The 22506-nt window shown below is 43.7% G+C and overlaps 1 protein-coding gene across 1 annotated transcript in view; it reads left to right on the forward strand.

The window, feature by feature from the left end:
• ASPM (assembly factor for spindle microtubules) overlaps positions 1 to 22506 on the forward strand; it is a 103738-nt gene that overhangs the window by 12054 nt on the left and 69178 nt on the right. Inside the window, exons 3-6 of the mRNA XM_077452766.1 lie at positions 699 to 2088; positions 10098 to 10184; positions 20974 to 21081; positions 21398 to 21544. Coding sequence (XP_077308892.1) covers positions 699 to 2088; positions 10098 to 10184; positions 20974 to 21081; positions 21398 to 21544 — 1732 coding nt within the window. The remainder of the gene's footprint in view (positions 1 to 698; positions 2089 to 10097; positions 10185 to 20973; positions 21082 to 21397; positions 21545 to 22506) is intronic.

Below are 22506 nucleotides of genomic sequence, written 5' to 3' on the forward strand. Positions count from 1 at the left end.
ATTGTGTACCATTTGTATGCAAGACAAGTTCCTGGCACACACCCTTCGGGCAAAAGTCTGACACTTTGTTGGCCAACAATCTGATCATATTTACAGGGCTTTAGGGTGTTCACCTTTGATAACATGTTGCATGTTTTTGGCAAACTGCTGTAGCCTCTCCCCGACCAGGCATCTCTAGTGACAGCAAACTCGAACTCGCTCTCACAAATAAAAAAAATAAAAACCCACAGCTGTGCAGGGTTATGCCCACCTGGATGCTTCATTCACAGAATCCTGTGGAATGAAGGGACTTCAAGTACTAACAACCTTTGCAGCGGTCCGCTTGTAGCTCTCAATGAACTACCAGGGCGCTGTTGATTGCTCTTGGTAGTTCCTTGTTTCTTCCTGTCAGTGTGTTCCTGCCCATACAAGGTACAAGCAGACAGATTACATTGACAGTCTGTAGGGGTCCTGCATTGCACCTGGGCTCTGCTGATTGTGGGTACAATGCTTTGCAGGCTCCATAAATAATAAATCTTATATATTTTTGCATTATTATTTTTTATTATTATTATTATTATTATTATTATTATTAATAAAATATATATAATATATACTTTTATATACAAAGGTGGACTTATCCTTAAAGTATGTTGCCATATACTTTTCATTTGTACTGTACGTGAGGTGACATTGCATTTTGTTTGAATGTATTTCAGAGAGCTCGTTGGAATACCATAACAAAGAAATATTCTCCTGTAGAACCTAAGTTTTCTGGACCAAAGAATAAAGATCTTTGTTCTACAGTCATTAAAAATAAAAAATTTAATGCAAAGCACAAAAATGGCCAGGGGTTGTCGGCAGCAAATAACCCTTTACGGTCATGTGAAAATCTTTCCAAGCCTAATATCAGACACTCTCGTGTCAAGAAGGGTAGGCGGAGCACAGAAAATAAAGCTCCTACGCACCATGTCAGTCCACTTGGTAATGATCTACAGGCCTTCATTCCGGGTTCACTCAAGAGGTCAAAAACGTACTCCATTTTGTGCACTACTGAATATGAGACCATAGAAGAACATAAAGCCACCTCTACAACTCGCAGAGATTTTGTTGAGGAACAATGGACTCTTACTGAACACAGGGTGAATAAACTGTCCATCTCACCAATAAATCCAGTACATGGTCTTCAGCATAATTTTACTTGTACACCAAGTTTGGTAAATGATTTTAAAACCTTATCCCCAACTGAGTTTTATAATGCAGAGCTTGCTGTTAGACACACTGGTCATCCACCTGAAAAGTCCAGCTCTTTTCAAGAGTCTTTCCATGAATGTTTTACAAAGACGAGCTTAAAGACACAGACGCCACCATCAGTCTTGCTCACACCACAGAGAAAGGTGCTGAGTCCAGATTCATTTGTAAGCAACAGTTATGCTTCAGATGAATATCTTGATGCAGTTAACCATACTCCAGTTTTGTCACCAGATCAGTTTGTGAAGGATAATTTTCTAACGCCACCTGTTGTGGAAGAAGTGAAGACAAGTAACTTTAGAACGGAGCCTGTCGACGAAGTCTTTTCTCCTAGGATCTCTGGTAATCTAGATCCTGCAGCTTCAAGATTGACTTATTGTGTCAAAAAGAAAAAAGCTGCGAACTTGCCACTGTTGTTGACTGATGGTAGTTCTTTGGCCAAAAAAACTGAAAAGTCCAAAATAAACTCTGCAACAGTTACAAAATCAAAGTCTTCTGACTGCAGTGAAAATGTACAGAGGCCCCAGCTAAAGTCCCGTCGAAGGTTGAGGTGTGTGGAAGGAGAGGACAAAGAGTATTCCCAGAGTGATCTGCTTGAGCAATTACCCGTGGTGTCTGCTCAAGACTTGCCTTCTATAAGTGTATTCAGGCCCACTAGCTGTTCGGGATCAACTCTGCCCAAGGACACAGCCAAATCCATCTGTGGTCACAAGAGGAGAAGTGCGGAGATTTCTAGTGGGTTATCTGGGACATCCAATGAGTCTTTGAATGTTGTTCAAGCTAAGAGAAGTCATCTGTCAAAACCGGCTGCATCACAGCATGTAAATATTCAAGATCATGAACAGGAAACCAAAAGGGGTAAGGGTTTTTATTTTTTTGGGGCTATTGCCATATTTCAGTTCAAAATGAAGGTTTCCTATTAGAATAAGCTGTCAATAGTGTACATAGTTTTGCAAAACAATGGGATAAAGGAATATTTCTGAACTTTGTTTTATTTCATGGTTACTGTGAAATTGTGTGACTGCATCAATGCAGTGCATGTTATCTTGGCTTGCAGAGCTTGGATTCATTGAATGTGTTTACCAAACATGTAAATATTGCAGAATATACAGCCTCATGCTACATAACTAAGCTCCATTTCATGCTGAATAAACTAAAATGTATTAATCTATCTTACATAGAAAACTATCTTTAGATAGATCTGTACCCCGAAATAATTTTTATTAAAATAAATTTGATTTAAAAAAATCTTATTTAAATCCCAAAAATCCACCCTGCTACATGCAATGCATGAAGCTAAAAACAAAACAAAAAAAAAAACCTTGAGCCTTTAGAACGACTTAAAAGTCCATCTACGATCAGTAGAGCGAGAGCAATAATTCTAGCCCTAGACCTCCTCTACAACGCAAAACATGCAACCCTTTAGAATTAAATTAAACGTTGCCTATAGAGTTTTTTTAAGGGTAAAAGTCTGTTGGCGTTCCACAAGCGGACGCAATTTTGAAGCGTGACATGTTGGGTATCAATTTACTCGGCGTAACATTATCTTTCACAATATAAAATAAATTGGGCTAATTTTACTGCTGTGTGTGTGTGTGTGTGTGTGTGTGTGTGTGTGTGTGTGTGTGTGTGTGTGTGTGTGTGTGTGAGATGGATAGATTCTAAGTAATTTTCTAGCAAAAAAAACTGTTTTAAAACCTATGAACACCAAAATTTCAAAACGAGGCTGCTCCTTAAGGCCCCTTTCACACTGACGATCCGTTCAGGCCCGCCTGTCAGTTTTTCAGGCGGACCTGAACGGGTGCTCCATAGAGCTCTATGGAGCGTCGGATGTCAGCGGTGACATGTCCGCTGACATCCGACCCGCTCCGATCCGAAAAAGTGTGACGGAGGAAAAAGCTATTTTTCCATCCGTCTGCGGATCGGATCGGATGACGACGGGCACTGCGGTCCGTCGTCATCCGATCTCCCATAGGGGAGAGCGGCGCTGTGACAGGTCCGTCCCTGCGCAGTGTGCAGAGACGGAGCTGTCATCTCCCTGCTCAGCGGGGATCGGCGGAGTGATCCCCGCTGAGCAAACGGACATCCACGGGGCGGATCAGAACTGATCCGCCCCGTGTGAAAGGACCCTAAGTGGTCAAAGAAATCCAGCCTGAGCTTGTTTGGCTGGGTTTTTCCTATGGGTCACAGGAGTGCAATTCCTTTTGCACTCCTGTGACCCATTTTTAGCAGAGAGCGCTCTGAAATCCGCTCTCTGCTGATATCATAGGATTCAGTCCAGGCACCACGACAAAAGTCCAGATGCGCCAGGTGCCTGGACTGATGGCCGTCTCAGCAAGCTGCTAAGACAAACGCTCAATTTTAAATTATAAACTGTCTGTGTGCTGGAAGGAAATGAAGGCTGCGTGCTTTACAAAATATACCAGTTTAATGTATCTTGAAAGCTCCAGAAGAATTCACTGAAAGCTATGGGGATTGTGACTCCAGTACAGGTGAGTTCTTGGTTTTTAGAGCTAGATGTATTAATTAGGACTAGTCAAGCTGACTTGTATCTAATGCTGAGCAATCACTGATCTACACTTTAAAGCCTATCGTCTACTATGACTTTTAATAATTCCTTTTGGGCCAAGCTGGCTCATGCAAACTATTTTGTTCACTGACAGATGTGCCCACTGGGAGCCCTATATAAACTGTATGCAGTATGTGCTACATACGGTATACAGCGATGTGTTGTGGCAGCAGTAAGGGGACTTCCTATCCTGTTTCAGGAAAGCAATTGAGTGCTGCTCGTCCACTCGCAGGAAGCTTTGTATTTAACCACTTCAGCCCCGGACCAATTGTCAGCCTAAGGACCAGAGGTCTTTTTACAATTTCGCACTGCACTGCTTTAACTGGTAATTGCACGGTCATGCAATGTTGTATCCAAACGAAATTTGCGTTCTTTTCTTCCCACAAATATAGCTTTCTTTTGATGGTATTTGATTGCCTCTGCGATTTTTATTTTTTGCGATATAAATGGAAAAAGACCGAAAATTTCGAGGGGAAAAAATATATTTTCTACTTTTTGTTATAAGAAAAATCGAATAAACTCCATTTTAGTCATACATTTAGGGCTAAATTTATTCAGCCACATGTCTTTAGTAAAAAAAAAAAATGTCAATAAGCGTATATTTATTGGTTTGCGCAAAAGTTAAATTACACCCCAAAATAAATTCTGCTGCTTCTCCCGAGTACGGGGATACCACATGTGGGTTACTTTTTGGGAGCCTAGCCACGTACGGGACCCCGAAAACCAAGCACTGCCTTCAGGATTTAAAGATAAAATGCTACCAAAAAAAACTGTTCGATCGCAGGGATCAGGCCTGACTCTGCGAACACTGCAGTTATGTGTTTAGTGTTTTGTAAGTGACAGTGATCGATCGATACTGCACTTGGGTGGGCTGGGCGGAGGGGCAAAACGCAGGTGCCAGCAGGTATCTGGGCTGATCCCGCTAACAATGCGTTTTTTGGAACCCTAAACTGCTGGGGACGCTAGTATAGATCTGATCAGATATTGATCTGTTCAGATTCTATACCACTATGGGAGGTTTATGCTTTGCGCGTGGGTGTTAGCGGTACTGGCACTAACCTAGCGCTGCCTTGGGTGACGCAGACCCTGACCCTAAAACTAGTGATGCACCGAAATTTCGGCCGCCGAAACATATCGGCCGAAAATGCCCCTTTCGGCAAGGGGGATTTGTGTGCCTATGTGTACCTACATGTCAGTGTAGTATTTGGTGCACTTACTTTCTCTGTTCTCCTCACAGTCCGGTCAAAAAGACCGCCCCGAGGAGAAGGACATCACTTCCCCCCCCCTGCCTGTGTTTACAATACACAGCGGGGGAAGCTTCTCATTCACCAGGAGCGATCGAGAGGGGATGGTCAGAAACCAACAGCCATCCTCTCATCCCGGATCGCTCCTGAAGCGAAACGGATGGCCGCATCCAGCGGGAGGGGGTCCGATCGGACCCCCCCACCCGCTGGAAGACAATCACGTACATGTACGTGCTTGTGCCTGTCGGTGCCATTCTGCCGACGTACATTGCCATGCGGCGGTCCTTAAGTGGTTAATGAATGAGTGCAAGGCTTCCTCCGGTTGGCTGGGGTGGAGAGGTGGGCGTATGACACAATCTGCACCTCAGACAATTAGAGGAAGTCTTGTATTCATTTATAAAATACAAAGCCCCCTCTGAATTGCTGAGCAGCACTCGGTCACTTATTTTTATTCCAAGAACAGGACGGGAAGTCCCTGTACCGCTGCTGGAACACAACACTGATATACAGTAGCTGATGCTACATACAGTTAATATCAGGGGTGCCCAACCAGTGGCCCGGGGGCCCTTTGATGTGGCCCGTCACCTCCTGCTCTGGGATGGCAGGTTGGCAAGCCCAGATTGTAGGTTGTCTACCCACCATGCCAGAGCATCAGTGTTGTGAATGAAGCTAGTGGTAGAGGAAGCAAGCTGCTGCGGAGCAGAGCTGCATAAGCCAATGCTTCTGTATTGCACTGGCTCCTGTCATAGGTGGAGTGATGCCAAATGCACTCTGCCTGGGACAGCAAGTTTATTACTAAAATCACAGTGTATCTATGGACATATCTGTTCTGCAGTGGTTACTGGGCTGCTTTTAAGCTGATCCGCAGGTGTAGCGTAGTGTACCTGTGGCTTACCTGCACTGAGTCATAGACTTCTGGTTTTACCTGTGGGTTTTGGTGCACTTTCACAAAGTGTACCATACCTGCAGGATATGATAGAATTCTATGGCAAAGTACAGCTAACCTGCAGGAAAGCCACAGGTGTGGGTAGACCGCAGACAATCAGTGTAAAAGTAGCCTTAGGCCCCTTTAACCACTTAAGGACCGCCACATGGCAATGTACGTCGGTGCAATGGCACCGACAGGCACAAGCACGTACATGTACGTGCTCGCCTTCCAGCGGGTGGGGGGTCCGATCGGACCCCCTCCCGCTGGATGCGGCGGTCCGTTTCGCTGCAGGAGCGATCCGAGATGAGGGGATGGCCGTTGGTTTCTGGCCACCCCCTCTCGATCGCTCCTGGTGAATGAGAAGCTTCCTACCACTGTGTATAGTAAACACAGGCAGGGAGGAAGTGATGTCATTCTCCTCGGGGCGGTCTTATTGACCGGACTACGAGGAGAGGACACAGTAAGTGTGCACCAACACTACACTAACACATAGGCACACAACCCCCCCCAGTCAGTGTCACTGATTGCAGTGATCATTTATTTACTGATCACTGCATTCAGTGTCAGTTGTGACAGTAAAAACTGTCAGGGCAGTTAGTGTTAGGTCCAGGGTAGCCCCCTACCACCCCCTGATTGCCCCTAGAGTTAACCCTTTCACCCCCTTTTGCCAGTGTCACTAAGCGATCATTTTTCTGATCGCTGCATTAGTGTCACTGGTGCCGCTAAGTAGCTAGTTATTTTTTTTAGGTTCACCGCCAGGTTTTTTTAATAGCGCTAGGCACCCCCATATACTACCCAATAACTGTTTTAACCCCCTGATTGCCCCTAGTTAACCCTTTTACCAGCGATCACCGTATAAGTGTCACTGGTGACGCTGGTTAGCCAGTTAGTTATTTAGGTTCCCCGTCAGGTTTTTATATAGCGCCAGCGACCCCCATATACTACCTAATAAAAATTTGAACCCCCTGATTGCCCCTAGTTAACCCTTTCACCAGTGATCACCGTATAAGTGTTACGGGTGACTCTGGTTAGTTTGCTTTTTATAGCATCAGGGCACCCGCCATTTATTACCCAATAAAGGTTTAACCCCCTGATCACCCGGCGGGTGATATCAATTAGGTTTTAGGGTCAGGGTCTGCGTCGCCCCAGGCAGCGCTAGGTTAGTGCCAGTACCGCTAACACCCACGCGCAAAGCATACACCTCCCGTAGTAGTATAGAATCTGATCTGATCAGATCTATACTAGCGTCCCCAGCAGTTTAGGGTTCCAAAAAAACGCATTGTTAGCGGGATCAGCCCAGATACCTGCTGGCACCTGCATTTTGCCCCTCCGCCCAGCCCACCCAAGTGCAGTATCGATCGATCACTGTCACTTACTTACAAAACACTAAACGCGTAACTGCAGAGTCAGGCCTGATCCCTGCGATCGCTAACAGTTTTTTTTTGGTAGCGTTTTATATTTAAATCCGGAAGGCAGTGCTTGGTTTTCGGGGTCCCGTACACGGCTAGGCTCCCAAAAAGTCCCTCACATGTGGTATCCCCGTACTCAGGAGAAGCAGCAGAATTTATTTTATGGTGTAATTTGACTTATGCCCATAGCATGTGTGAGCAATATATCATTTAGTGACAACTTTGTGCAAAAAAAAAAAAAAAAATTGTAATATTCCTGCAACTTGTGGCAAAATATAAAATATTTCATGGACTCAACATGCCTCTCAGTAAATAGCTTGGGGTGTCTACTTACCAAAATGGGGTCATTTGGGGGGGGTTTTGTGCTATTTTGGCATTTTATGGCCTTCGAAACTGTGATGGGTAGCGAGGAGTGAAATCAAAAATTTGCACCCTTAGAAATCCTGAAGGCAGTGATTGGATTTCGGGGTGCTGTACGCAGCTAGACTCCCAAAAAGTCCCACATATGTGGTATCCCCGTACTCAGGAGAAGCAGCAGAATATATTTTGGGGTGCAATTCCACATATAACTATGGCATGTGTGAGAGTATATCATTTAGTGACAACTTTTTGTAAACTTTATTTTTTTATTTTTTTTTGTCATTATTCAATCACTTGGGACAAAAAAAAAATATTCAATGGGCTCAACATGCCCCTTAGCAATTTCCTTGGGGTGTCTACTTTCCAAAATGGGGTCATTTGGGGGGGGGGGGGGGGGGGGGTTTGTACTGCCCTGCCATTTTAGCACCTCAAGAAATGAGATAAGCAGTCGTAAATTAAAAGCTGTGTAAACCAAAAAATATACGCTTATTGACATTTTTTTTTTTTACTAAAGACATGTGGCTGAATACATTTTGCCCTAAATGTATGACTAAAATTGAGTTTATTCGATTTTTCTTATAACAAAAATAGAAAATATCTTTTTTTTTTTTTTTTTTTCTCAAAATTGTCGGTCTTTTTCCATTTATATCGCAAAAAATAAAAATCGCAGAGACAATTAAATACCATCAAAAGACAGCTCTATTTGTGGGAAGAAAAGGACACAAATTTCGTTTGGGTACAACATTGCATGACCGCGCAATTACCAGTTAAAGCAGTGCAGTGCGAAATTGTAAAAAGTCCTCTGGTCCTTTGGCTGAAAATTGGTCCGGGGCTGAAGTGGTTAACATGATCTGTCTGACCCAATCAGACCCTCCATTCACCTCTATGGAGCGGCAGATGTAAACAGACTTGTGTCCGTTTACACTTGCCTCCTTCCAATCCGATCTGCTAAACAATGGAAAGTGGATCTGTCCCCTTCCATTTGATCAGATGAGAGGGCCCATAGAGTAGAGTGGACTGTGTCTGTGTCCTCTTTGCATACGCAGAGTGGATGCAGAACTGTCATCTGCTCATTGTGGCCCGTGACTGGTTACTAAGTCGCTTAAGTGGCCCTCGCTCTTCAAAAGGTTGGGCACCCCTGGTTTATATAGTGCTCCCCAGAGGGTTTGGTTTGTGCTTTTTAGTCAGTAATGATCTCTTTTATCATTTTTTGTTTTTCCCTTGCAAGTTCCCTTGTTAAGGGCCGGTTCACACTGCAGGCGATGCGAGGCGACACCGACTTGCCTCGCCGCGACCTGCCGCGACCTCAGCGGCAACTTGCAGATGACTTCTGTATAGAAGTCAATGCAAGTCGCCCGAAAGTAGTACAGGAACCTTTTTTCTGAGTCGGAGCGACTCGAGTCGCTCCTCTCAGAACGGTTCCATTGTACAGAACGGGGGCGACTTGTCAGATCGAGGCGAGGCAAGTCGTGTCGCCTCGCATCGCCCGCAGTGTGAACCGGCTCTGAAGATCAACTCCCAGTTTGTTTTGAGTACTGCTGGGAGATCATGGGAAAAATAAAACAAGCAGGTGTCCTCGGTCTTCTGTCCAGCGTGATTTAACAGGGAAGAGTTGAGGGTTTGCAGAGAACAGCACAGAGATCACCATCATGTCAGTGCTACGCTCCATATTGTCAAGGGACACTCGCCTCTGAATGTGATCTGAAGATTTGCCAGTGCTTTGCATGACCTACCTGAAGACATCTGGAAAAGGCATTGGGGAGGCTGGGAGGAGAGAGCCCAGCGTTGGGCTTGAAGTATACAGCTGACAATATAGCTGTTCGCACATGTATTTTAATTTTGTAACCTGTTGTAAAAGCGACTCCTGGAATCTGGTTACCAAGGTGGTCTGAATTTCAGCAACTACTCCATCCCATGCCTAGTGCACAGGATAAGCATATCGGACAAATGATCATCCAGGTTTTATTAAATTTTTTTGTTTTTGAATGCTAGTTTAATGTCAAAAACCAAGAGGTTATGAAAATTCTTGTATGACAGAATAAAACTTCGGAAGTGATGTAATGTATCATATTGATGTAAAATGTTCTTTCGTTTCCGAGCATACGTGGTCTTGGTCAAACGAAAATCATATGTTCTGTTTTTGTACAAGAAAAAAAGTTAAACATTTTGTGCTTATCCCCTCGGATATTTTAGCATGAACTGTCATGATCAACTCTAGAAAGCTGAATACGGTCAGATTATTGTATGTCGCCCTAAAATCTATATTTTTCACTTGATTTTCTCATCTTGTCTACTAGTCATTAGTAATTTTGTCTTATTCTGTCTTTTTTGTTTTTATTTTATTTTTTTATATATAGCTTTTTCAACGCTGACCCCTTGGAAAATCCATAAAACAAAGCCCGAAAGCAAAGGGAAACCTACCTTGGTAAAATCTCGGCAAATGGGTAACTTTCATTTTTGAAGATTTTTCTTGATAAATTGTTAAGCTTTAGACAAGACTACAGTGTTATTGACCCTGTCATGTCTAAGTAGAAGGTAGCCTGTATTGGTTGGGGGAAAAAAAAACTTGCCTTTCTGATGGCCAGTGTGTTAAAGCCATTTCACTGCTTCCCAACCGCTGCAAAAATGTGTCCCTTTTGGTGATTGGTTTCTGCCACAGCACTCCTTTTGGTCCCTACTTCCAACTTATTTTTCTTTTGCTATAATACTATTGCTATCCTCCCCCCCCCCCCCTTTTTTTTTTTTTGTGTTTTTTTTTTTTTATTTTAGATGTGATAAATTACTTACAGGATGTTCATTACTTTCATTCATTGCCAGGGACTGGGTGTGTAATAGGGTGGCTATATCCGCACCCTAATGCTTCCAGTGTCCTGACACTTATTTTTTTTTTTTACTTGTTTTACTAAATGCTGCAGCCATTTAAATGAGTAGTAGACCGGACTTGGAGGAGTCACGTTGTTTTGCACAGTGTTGGTCTCTGCCCCGATGCAAATATGGAAGCACAATGACTTGCTGAAGCCTGTTTTAGCCAAGTGTCATTTTGTATAAGAGCAGTGTGAACAGCAAGCTTTAACAAAGCATTTGCAGGGCTTTCTGTAAGCTTTGAAGCTTTTAAAGCACCTTTCAGCTTCAGTCTGTACATTTTATATGCAGATCCTAATAGGAGTGCCGACTGTCACTTTGAGTCAGTAGTAAACAGCAAAAAATAAAAATTAAAGATTTACCTGAAAACCTAAGCCCTGCAGAGCAGCGCTGTCATGGCTCCCCTGGGGCTTTTATCTTCACTCGGTCTTCCTTCCGGGTTCATGGGCTGCGGCCGTTTGACTGGCCAAGCCGCAATGACGTCACAGGTATGGCTCTCTCTACGGAAGGCACGCCGTCCATTGAGAGCACAGTGCGCTTGTGACATCACCGGCGCTGCTAAAAACTGCACATTTAGGAGATATTTACTGTACCTACAGGTAAGCTTTATTATAAGCTGGTATACCAGTATAAATCATTAAAAGGCCTTTGCTAGCAAGCTTCAGCACTACTTGAAGCTTGTTGAAAGCCTGTTAGCAGCTTGTTTAAAGTGACAATCGGCACCCCCATTTGTGTAGAACATTTCCAATCAGGAGCTGAAGAGTGCTTTAACCGCCTCAATATAGGGCACTTGCACCCCCTTCCTGCCCCAGCCATTTTTCAGCGATGTCACACTTTGACAATTGTGCGGTCATGCTACACTGTAACCATGTGAAATTTTTATCATTGTCTTCACACAAATAGAGCTTTCTTTTGGTGGTATTTAATCACTTCTGGGGTTTTTTATTTTTTCCTTTAAAGAAAAAAGACTGGAAAATTTCGGGGGGAAAAAAAATTAGTTTTTCTTAGTTTGTCAGTAAATTTTGTAAATAAGTGATTTTTGTCCTGCGCTGATGAGGCGGCACTGATGAGACGCTAAAATGCTGCACTGAGGAGACACGGATATGCCGCACTTATGGTGGGCAGCAGTGATGGCCAGCACTGACTGGCATCACTAATGTGCACTGATTGCTGGCACTTGTGGGCATGCATTGCTGGCACTGGTGGACACTTAATTGTAATCAGAGTACTGATGATCAGTGCTCTGATTACATCCCTAGATGTCCTCTGTGAGGAGATGCCGCCGCTGATTGGCTCTTCTCTCACTCTATCAGTGTGAGACGAGGAGCACCAATTACCAGCATCTCTGTGTTTACATGTGACTGGCTGTGATTGGACACAGCCAATCACATGGTTAAAGAGCCGCAGCTCTTTAAAGAGATCGAGGTTGCACCATGTCCTAGCAACACGACGCGGCCATGATTTGCCGCTCTGCACGCCCAAGCGAGAGTGGTCATTCTGGGAGGCCGTCATGATGGCTACCCAGAACGAGAGCCGCAGCACCCAGCCGTCATTTGACTTTGGGTGGGGGGCAAGTGATTGTCCCGATCCACGCAGAGGGAGGTGACATGTTCCCTCTGCGTTTCTTCCGGGTATCGCGGCTCCGGCCCTGTGAGTGGCTGGAGCCACGATTATCGTCACTCCCGTGCATGCACGCGGGAGGTTTCTTCCCGGCAGGGTCCGGCGTCTGCCGGGTTTCCAGCCGGGAATCCCCTGTGCGCATGCGCCGCTGACATTGCGAGGGGAATATCTCCTAAACCGTACAGGTTTAGATTTTTTTTTATTTTTATTTTTATTTTTATTTTTTTTCTCCTACAGGTAAGCCTTATTATAGGCTTTCCTGTAGGTAAAAGTCCCCAAAATGACTATACAACCGCTTTAAAAGATTCCTGTCAAGACTTTGAACGTATGGTCTCACATTATCCTCAAAACGCACTTTGATATAATTCCGAATGTGTAGCAGACTCGATGACTGTGAACTGGCACAGCAAAGCAATCCCAAACTAAAACCTTTCCACCACCATGCTTTATTATTATTATTCACAATTTATATAGCGCCAACAGTTTACGCAGCTCTTTACAATGTAGAGGGGGGGGGGGCAGCAAAATTACAGCAGAGCTTACATTCTAAAGGGAGGGGTTGGTGCTTCACGGTGGTTATGAGGTTCTTCTGAAAATCTGTCTGCACAGCTGCACGATTCTGGGGAAACTCTGCTTAAAAAAAATATATATATATATATATATATATATATATATATATATATATATATATATATATATATATATATATATATATATATATATATATATATATATATATATATGTGTGTATATGTATATTATGTGTGTATATGTATGGGGGTTCTAAGTAATTTTGCTAAAAAAAATGATTTTTAACTTGAAACCACCTTGCAAGGAAAAGGCATAATGAGCTAGTATGCCTAGCATACTAGCTCATTATGCATAAATTGCCTGAGATGGAAGCCCCCAAAGTGACCCTCATTCTTCGACACTATCCCGAAGTGACTTCCGGGTATCGTGCACATGCGCACAGGAGCCGCCACTAACGGCATGATCACCGTTAGCAGCGTCATGCTCAGTGCGCCTGCGTGCCACTGTCTACGAAGCATGCACCGTAGACAGTGGTGCCTGTCTTTTAGAAATATCTCCTAAACCGTGTAGGTTTAGGAGATATTTCCTGCACCTACAGGTAAGCTTTAATCTAGGCTTGCCTGTAGGCAAAAGTGGTCTGTAAGGCTTTACAACCACTTTAAGTGGTTAAACTTCCCTCATTTACAGACCGAAGTTTATTCCTTTTGATCTCAAGAACAAAACATTACAATATTTATAGTTGGCTCAGCAGCTGAGGAATGTTGTGAAACTTGGCAGACTACCTGGGTTTTTTTTTTTTCTTTTTTTTGACAGCTGTCCACTTGAGCAGAGAACTCTGCGTAGAATCGGGAAAATGCTTTAAGATCACGAGGGGAAAAGAATCGCAATCTCGATTCGTAACGATTTAATTACACAGCTCTACTTTGCTCATAACAGTAGACATGTTTGCTGCAAACAACGCTTATCTTTGATCAGTCCTCAGAATGTTATTCCAAAATGTCTGTTCAATGGCAAACTGCTCTAATGTTTATAACATTCTTGCTCTAATACAGTGTTTTTCTTTTCTTACATCAGGGGACACAGAGCCATAGTACTTACTATGTGGGTTATAGGGCACGCCCTAAGGCAAGAAGTGTACTCCCTATATAACCCCTCCCTCAGTTTTTTCGCCAGTGTCTAAGGTGTTGGTCACAAGTAAAGATGTGATGTGCTGAGCTCCACTGGAAGCAATCCTTGCTGGGGCTAGCCATGCTGACCGGATCCATTCAGATGTCCTTTCATGGGCTAAAGGAATGGTACCTGGGCCTTGTGTCCGAAGAAACAAGGTTTTACTTGCGAATGCTTCTCTTTTTAGAGAGCTGGACCCTGGGATACAGTACTTTTTGGTAGTAAGGCCATAAAGTTTTTTTTACTGGCAGGTGTTGTTGCAGGTCCAGGATTGTGGGAAACCCTTAGGTTCCTCTGTTCCTGAAGGTTTCAGAGCCCACTGTGAAGGGTGAAGATTGGGTTTCTCTCAGTTAACCCTGCAGCGAGGAAAGGTAAGCGGAGATTTTCTTATGAATTTCTCCTTTTAAGTTATAATGTTATGTGTCACCACTGGGGGCTGTATTGAGCACTCACCACCTGATGCTGGAAACGGCGATGTGAAGCCTTAAAGTGGAAGTAAACTCCCCTATCGTTTTCAGCCAAGGAAGCTGCCATCTTTGCCTCTGTTTAATCTTCAACTGCTATGGCGCGGCACATGTGATTCGTTATGACAGCAGCCATTGGATGGTTTGATAGTTTGGCTGTGCTCTCAGCCAATGTGCAGTTGGCATTCCCGGCATGCCTTTTTTTTAACTGTTTAAATCCATGGGTTTACTTCCACTTTAATTTCTCCTCTCCTCTGGCCACAACAGATCAACCGGTAAGAAAGGCAGGTCTGGTTCTCCTACTGTGCCCCCCATGTTGCTGTGTTTTTTTTTTTTTTTTTTTTTTTTTTTTTTTCGCTTCAGGAGACTTATGCCTAAAGCAGTTCTTTTTGGGGGGAAAACAAAAATCTGGCTAAACAATATTATCCTCCTAAGAGATTTTCCACACTTTATCCTATAGAAGAGAATTTCTATAAAGAATGGGGGGGGGGGGGGGGGGTTCCAGCAATTGATGTTGCAATCTCCTCAGTGAACAAGAATCTCATATGCCCGGTGGATAATGCGCTGATGTTAAAGGATTCAACAGATAAAAAGTTGGAACTTCTTTCTAAAGGCAATATGTTTTTAGCAAGTTCAGTAGTGCAGCCAGTTCTTGCTGCAGTTGGTGTATCCCAGTCCATTAAGGAATAGTTTGTGGAGATACTTTAAAATTCTACCTGATCAGCAGGCCCAACAATGGGCTGGTGTATCAGATGCACTATGTTTCACAGTAGATGCTATGTAAGATTCTATCATTCAAGCCTCACAGATTATGCTTTGACTAGTGCATTCTCGTAGTTTTATGGCTGAAAAATTGGTCAGCCGAAGCACTGTGTAAAAAGCTCTTAGCCAGTTTCCGTTTTCATGGTGAACGGCTATTTGGAGACGATCTGGATAAATACATCCAAAGGATCTCTAATGGGAAAAGCTCTCTTTTTCCAGTAAAGAGGTTCAACCATTTCTCTGTTAAAGGTGCTACCTCACCTGTGCCAGGGGCATCAGCCTCTGGGCAGTCTCGATGGCCTCAGCTGTCAGGTTCAAGGTGAAGACTCCAAGGGCAGCACTAGGGTCAAAAGACATCTTAGGGCAGAAAGCCCACAAAGCAGAATGCTAAAGCCTCCTTATGAAGGGGTGCCCCCTCTCGCTCGGGTGGGGGGAAGGCTCCTGCAATTCTCAGAGCTCTGGCAGGAACAATGTCCAGACAGATGGGTGGCTTCTGCAGTTTCTCTAGGTTACAAAGAGTTCCGAGAATTCGTTTTCTAAGGTCAAGAATCCAGAGAAAAAGTCTCTTTCTAGCTCTGGATCATCTATTATGCCAACGGTGATATCAGAGGTTCCCTTAGTGGAACAGTGCACAGGTTCAAACCTTTTCACGGTTCCAAAACCAAACGGAGAGGTAAGACCCATTCTAGATCTCAAAGATCTGAATCAACACTTAAACATCCGATCCTTTCGCATGGAATCAATCCGATCGGTTGTTTCCATCCTGCAAGGAGGGGAATTTTTGGCTTCTATCAATGTCAAAGATGCATATCTCCACGTGCCAATATTTCCCACTCACCAGAAATTTCTGCGATTTTGAAAAAGAAAATCGTCATTTTCAGTTTGTGGCCCTGCCATTCGGTCTAGCCACAACACCATGGGTGTTCTCAGAAATTCTGGCACCTTCTTTAGCCAGATTAAGGGCTCAAGGCACAGGCTCAGGTCTAAACCAGGGTCTGGTCACAGCTGTAAACTACCTGGAATCTCTAGGTTGGCTACTCAACCTAGAAAAATCCTCCTTTAAAAACTTCAAGGAGATTACAGTACTTGGGGCTGGTCATAGATGCCATACAGAAGAAGGTATTCTTGCCCCAGACAAGAATCCGTTCCATTATAGGACTAATTCGACTTATCAAAGCAAGGAAAAGTCCTTCCATTTGTTTGTGCATGAGATTGTTGGGAAAGATGGTGGCCTCCTTCGAGGCCGTCTCTTACATGCAGTTTCACTCAAGACTGCTTCAAAGCACCATCCTGTCGGCCTGGAACAAAAAAGGTTCATGCCTTTGGATTTTCCAATGCGCTTGGCTCCCGACGTACGTCAGAGCCTAAATTGGTGGTTGAAAACCTCCAAAAGGGAAAATCATTTCTACCAGTTTCCTGGAACGTGGCGACGACAGATGCCGGCCTTCTAGGCTGGGGAGCAGTCCTGGAAGAAGATTCTGTCCAGGGGAGATGGTCCAAGTTAGAGAGGACCTTGCCTATCAACATTTTGGTGATTCCGACAGTACGTCTGGCCCTAAAGTCTTGGACGGCCAGACTAAGGGATTGTCCTGTCAGGATTCAGTCAGACAATGCCACGGCTGTGGCTTACATCAATCACCAGGGGGGCATGAGAAGTCATGCACCCCAAAAAGAGGGGAATCATGTTCTAGCTTGGGCAGAACACAACATTCCTTGCCTGACGGCAATATTCATTCCTGGAATAGAGAATTGGCAGGCGGACTACTTGAGTCGCCAACAATTATTTCCGGGGGAATGTCCCCTTCACCCCGACATCTTCCTAGCGAAATGGGGTATTCTGGACGTGGACCTGTTTGCATCCAGATTCAAAAAAGTCGACAACTTTGTGTCAAGAACGAGTGGTCCGCATGCTAGCGGAACAGACGCATTAGTCTTACCATGGGATCAGTTTTTGCTGATCTATGCGTTTCCTCCAGTTCTGTTACTTCTGCGTCTTCTTCGCAGGATCAAGCGGAAATGAAAGGAGGTAATTCTGGTAGCTCAGAAGACCTTGGTTTGCTGAGATTATAAAGATGGTGGTAGGAGTCACTATGGCCAGACCTTCTCGCACAAGGTCCGGTATTACATCCTATCTTATGGGCGCTAAATTTAACGGTTTGGCTATTGAGACAAACATTCTAAAGGATCCTGGGTTGTCTCCTTCGGTAGTATCTACCTTGATTAATGCCAGGAAGCCGGCTTCCAGAATCGTTTACTATAGAGTCTGGAAGGCATATGTTTCTTGGTGTGGATCCAGGGGTTGACACCCCAGGAAATATGTCATAGGTAGGATTCTTGATTTCCTGCAAATGGGATTAGAAATGAAGCTGGCCTTGAGTACTATCAAGGGCCAGATCTCGGCCTTGTCAGTAATTTTTTTTATTTTTTTTAACAACCTCTTGCGTCCCACTCCTTGGTGCGTAGCTTTCTTCAGGGTGTAACACGGATTAATCCCCCTATCAATGCACCTCTAAATCCTTGGGATTTAAATTTTGGTCTTATCGGCTTTGCAGAATCAGTAGTTTGACTCTTTACAGGAAATTCCCTTGGTTCGTTTGACTAGAAAGTTAATCTTTTCTGGTTGCTATTTCTTCTGCTAGAAGAATATTGGAACTAGCAGCTCTGTCTTGTAAAGAGCCATATTTGATCATGCATAAGGATGAGGTGGTTTTACGTCCTCATCCTGAATTCCTACCAAAAGTGGTACCAGGTTTTCATTTAAACCAAGATATTATTCTTCCTTTCTCCACAGAGCCTCAATCTAGGGGAAGAGAAGGTACTACATTCCCTTGATGTAGTAAGAGCGATCAGAGTCTGTTTAAAGGTGACCACACAGGTTTCGCAAAACCAGATGTTTTGTTTGTACTGCCAGAGGGTCCAAAATGTGGACTGGCAGTGTCAAAATCTACTATTTTCCGAATGGATTCATCAAGTGATTGTTCAAGCTTCGGCTCTCATGTTAGAGCACACTTATCCAGGGCGATTAGGGTGGTGCATCATTAGGCCTTTCTGGCTCAGATCTGTAAGACCGCATCTTGGTCTTCGGTTCATATGTTTATCAGATTTTTATGTTAAAGGTCATGAGGATATTGCCTTTGGGCGCAGTGTACTGCAGGCTGTGGTATGAGCCCTCTGGCCTCCTCTTTCTTTTGTTGTGTCTCCCTCCCTTCAGTTGCTATTGCTATGGGACATCCCACATAGTAATTACTATGGCTCTGTGTCCCCTGATGTAAGAAAAGAAAACAGGATTTTTATTACGGCATACCTGTAAAATCTTTTTCTTTGAAGTGTATTGGGGGACACGGAGGTCCCCCCCCCCCCCTTCCTGGCATACACTTGTATTTCTTGGCTACAAAACTAAGGACTCCCAGTAGTGGGAGGGGTTATATAGGGAGTACACTTCTTGCCTTAGGGTGTGCCAGTGTCCATCGCCTATCCGTGGCCCTATAACCCACATAGTATGTACTATGGATCTGTGTCCCCTGATGTACATCAAAGAAAAGGATTTTACAGGTAGAATGGCAGATGCATGTACTTTGACCCCTATGGTATAATTTGGAGGCCTTTACCATCAAACTGTCAGCTCTTGGGACAAATTTCTTGGCTGGCAAGTTCTGGGAGATTGGCAGTTTAAAATATACCATACATTTTTCCTTTAGAGTGGAATGATTATTTTCTGGTGATTTTATAAATCTTGCCAGACTCATAGGCATCCACAGCTTTCTTTTTTGAGGCATAGAGAGCTCTAGTCATCATGAACACACACACACACACACACACACACACACACACACACACACACACACACACACACACACACACCTGCTCTCTGCTGACGTCACAGGAATCAGTCCAGGCACTGTGTCATCATGATAAAGTCTGGATCCCCCAGGTGCCTGCACTGATGCCTGTCTCAGCCTCTTAGTGAGCTGCTGAGAGCCTGAGATGGCCGATCCCGCTTCTCCACAGCTCAGCGCTCCAGTGAGCATGGAGGAGCAGAGCAGGAGAGCTGCTGATTGACAGTCAGCAGCTCTCTGCCCAGGGATCTGAGAGAACCGAGCCATTGGCGGTGTTCGATCACTCAGCTCGCGGGGGACAAATGCAGCATCAGACTGATGCTTCATCGCCCTAGTTAAGTATGATTGGGGGGAGGGGGGTTTCCTCACACTTCACTTTTTTTTTTTTTTTTTTTTTTTTTTTTAGACTGGATCTACCTGCATATTGCCCTAAGGCATTTCTGATCATTGGCAACTAATCTGAATCTTTTTATTCTAATTTCATGGATTTGAACGCATGTACTATACTTATCTTTTCCATATGCCCTATCTGCATTTTTGGTAATTTTAGATCATGAGAATGAATACACTGGGGTTGATTTACTAAAGGCAAATCCACTTTGCACTACAAGTGCACTCACTGTAGATCTGAGGGGAAGATCTGAAATGAGGGAAAGCTTTGCTGATATTTATCATCTAATCATGTACAAACAAAAATGCTGTTTATTTTCCTTGCATGTCCCCCTCAGATCTACAGTGGTTGCACTTCCAAGTGCACTTGTAGTGCAAAGTGGATTTGCCTTTAGTAAATCATCCCCATTATGTCAATGTCATGTCATTTGCTCAAGAATAATAGTTATCTGTGTGCACTTGTTTGGACAAAGATGTAATGTTTGCTTGTTCAGTTGTGTTAAAAAAAATCAAGTGTTTCCATAGGATACACTTCTTCACATGACTGTATGTAAATACCATATTTATCGGAGTATAACACGCACCCCAAGTTTAGGAGGGAATTTTAAGGAAAAAAACTTACATTTAAATGCCCATCATTGCAGCCTTGCCCAGTGTTGTTGCAGCCTTGTGTCTTTTGAAATGTTGTGTCTTTTCAGCCTTGCCTAGCCTCATTACAAGCTATTTAAAATTGGCGGCCATCTCCGCTGATATACACATAGCCGAGTGTACTCGGCTCCTCGCAGCCCCACCCCTATGATGAACATAACACGGGTCCAATGGCGGGACTGGGCGTGACTGTGAGGGGAGCCAAGCACACTCTGCTCACTATCGGCGGGGATCGGCGTATAACATGCACCCACGATTTTTCCCTGATTTTAAGGGGGGAAAAAGTGCATGTTATACACTGATTAAATATGGTACTTAAATGTCCATCTCTGCCCATAGGGGTTTTTTTTTTTCCCAAGATCTTTACAAATACAGAGACCTTAAAAAAAAAAAATTGTTCTGCTCAGTTATTGAATTTAATCAATCTGTAGGTGGTCACTGTATCTCTTTTAAATATATAATATCTCATTTCTTTTTTTTTTTTTAAGTCATACATGCCTGCTCTGTGCAGTGGTGTTACACAGATCATCCCTGATCCTCACTCCTTCTTGGGTACCCCACCAGTGCCCCCAATGACAAGACACTTGCTATGGTGGCACTGGTGCATCCTCGCTCCTGAGCCCCACTCTATGCATCCATAAGACACTTAGAGCTGCGGCTCTGGCCCACCCCCTACTCTCTTCTCATTGGCTCACTATTACTGTAGTTTCGCTGACTATACAGTGATTTCCAGCTTTTCCAGTAGCCTATCGGGTATTAAATATGTATACTTAAGTCTGGCCAAGCTGGACCAATGAAATATTCAATACAGATCATTTCTTGAGTTCAGGTTTCAGTAATTGCAGCCTCCATTGTTCGTTTATCCGTTTGTTACTACTGTATACGTTTATTTTAAAGTTGTATGATCAAGCCAGTAACCAATGCTTATTTGCTTTTAAATGAATATCTTCCAGATACGTCAAGGTTGCCACAGTTCAATTCTGCTGTCGTCTTTAAACAGTCCAAGAGAGTTGTTGCTGTTCCACAGTCAAAGCTGACTTTCATGAAGTCTGCTAAAACAGGTATATACCGTACATCAGAAAGTTTAAACTTTATTCTCATACTGGAAATAAACATCAAAGAGACTCTCTCTAGAGTGAAGTGTGTGTGTGTGTGTGTGTGTGTGTGTGTGTGTGTGTGTTTTTTTTTTTTTTTTGGTTTATTCCAGAGAATGGGGTCTTTTTATCCCCGTAATGTGTGAAATGTTGCCATTTGAGCAGTTTTACAGTGTTACTAGTAAATGTCTCTATCAGGTAAGTAACCTTGCATATCTGTAAACAGTGTAATGTAAGCTAGTTCTATCTTCAGCCCAGTAGTAATGATTTGTTTCTTCATTAGTCATTCCTCGGCATCCAATGCCATTTGCTGCCAAAAATATGTTTTATGATGAACGCTGGATGGCAAAGCAAGAACGAGGCTTTACCTGGTGGCTAAACTTCATCCTCACTCCAGATGACTTTGCTGTGAAAACAGATACCATGAAAGGTCAGTCTTGCAATAGACAATGTGGGGAAGGGTTGGACTACTTGTATGATTTTGAAATCATGTCTGTGTACCCATTGGGAGGATTTGCCCTGACTTCCGTCAATGTGACGAATGACAGAAAAGGAAAATAGAAATTCTGTGGGGCAACAGATGCCAGAAACTCAAGCATTTCTAACCCTCGCCAATCTTATCGAAATCGGTTGGGGTGTGTTTTCTTTGATTTTTAGTTGAATTGGAGAGAGAGGATATATTTTTTTTTTTTTTTACCCTAATGCAAGGAATGAAAAACCTTTTTCGTTTCTCTGCCCCCTCCCCTTCTCTGTGTGAAGATAAGAGGGGAGAATGGCTTCAGCTCTGCCCTGATGCATCTATTTTTCCCTCTTTCTCGTCACACAGCACTTGAGAAGCCATTGGCTTCTGCTGTCAATCAAATGCAGTGAGGAGGAATTGGGGGAGGGTCTAAGTCTCACTGTGTAAGTCTATAGACGCACCGCTCCGGACCATGCAGACACTGTGTGCCTCCATGGCAAGCAGCTTGCAATGGAGACACACAACGAAGAACATGAGTCAGGATCACCGCTGGGCGGACCCTTGAAGAGAAGAATCGGGGCCGCTCTGTGCAAAACCACTGCACAGAGCAGGTGAGTATAACATGTTTTGTTATTTTATAGTTGTTAAAACTGGCAAGATACTGTGTTCGTGATAATTTTATTTAAGAGTTTCCCCGAAGGTGGCGTGTGGTAGATTAAGGATCAATATACAGTAGCACAGTTTTGTGTGTAAGCATGCCTGGGGGAAAGCAGTGATTCAACCAGCACACCTGGACATAGGACAGTGAGTTCATTTGGCAAACTTTTATTGTATTAGCTAGTACTGTAATTTGGTGTTATATGTATGTATATATGTGTGTGTGTGTGTGTGTGTGTGTGTGTGTGTATATATATATATATATATATATAATA

The sequence above is a fragment of the Lithobates pipiens genome, unplaced genomic scaffold (assembly GCF_037356315.1).
Source record: "Lithobates pipiens isolate NorthernLeopardFrog02 unplaced genomic scaffold, aLitPip1_a1.2 Scaffold_23, whole genome shotgun sequence".
NCBI lineage: Eukaryota > Metazoa > Chordata > Amphibia > Anura > Ranidae > Lithobates > Lithobates pipiens.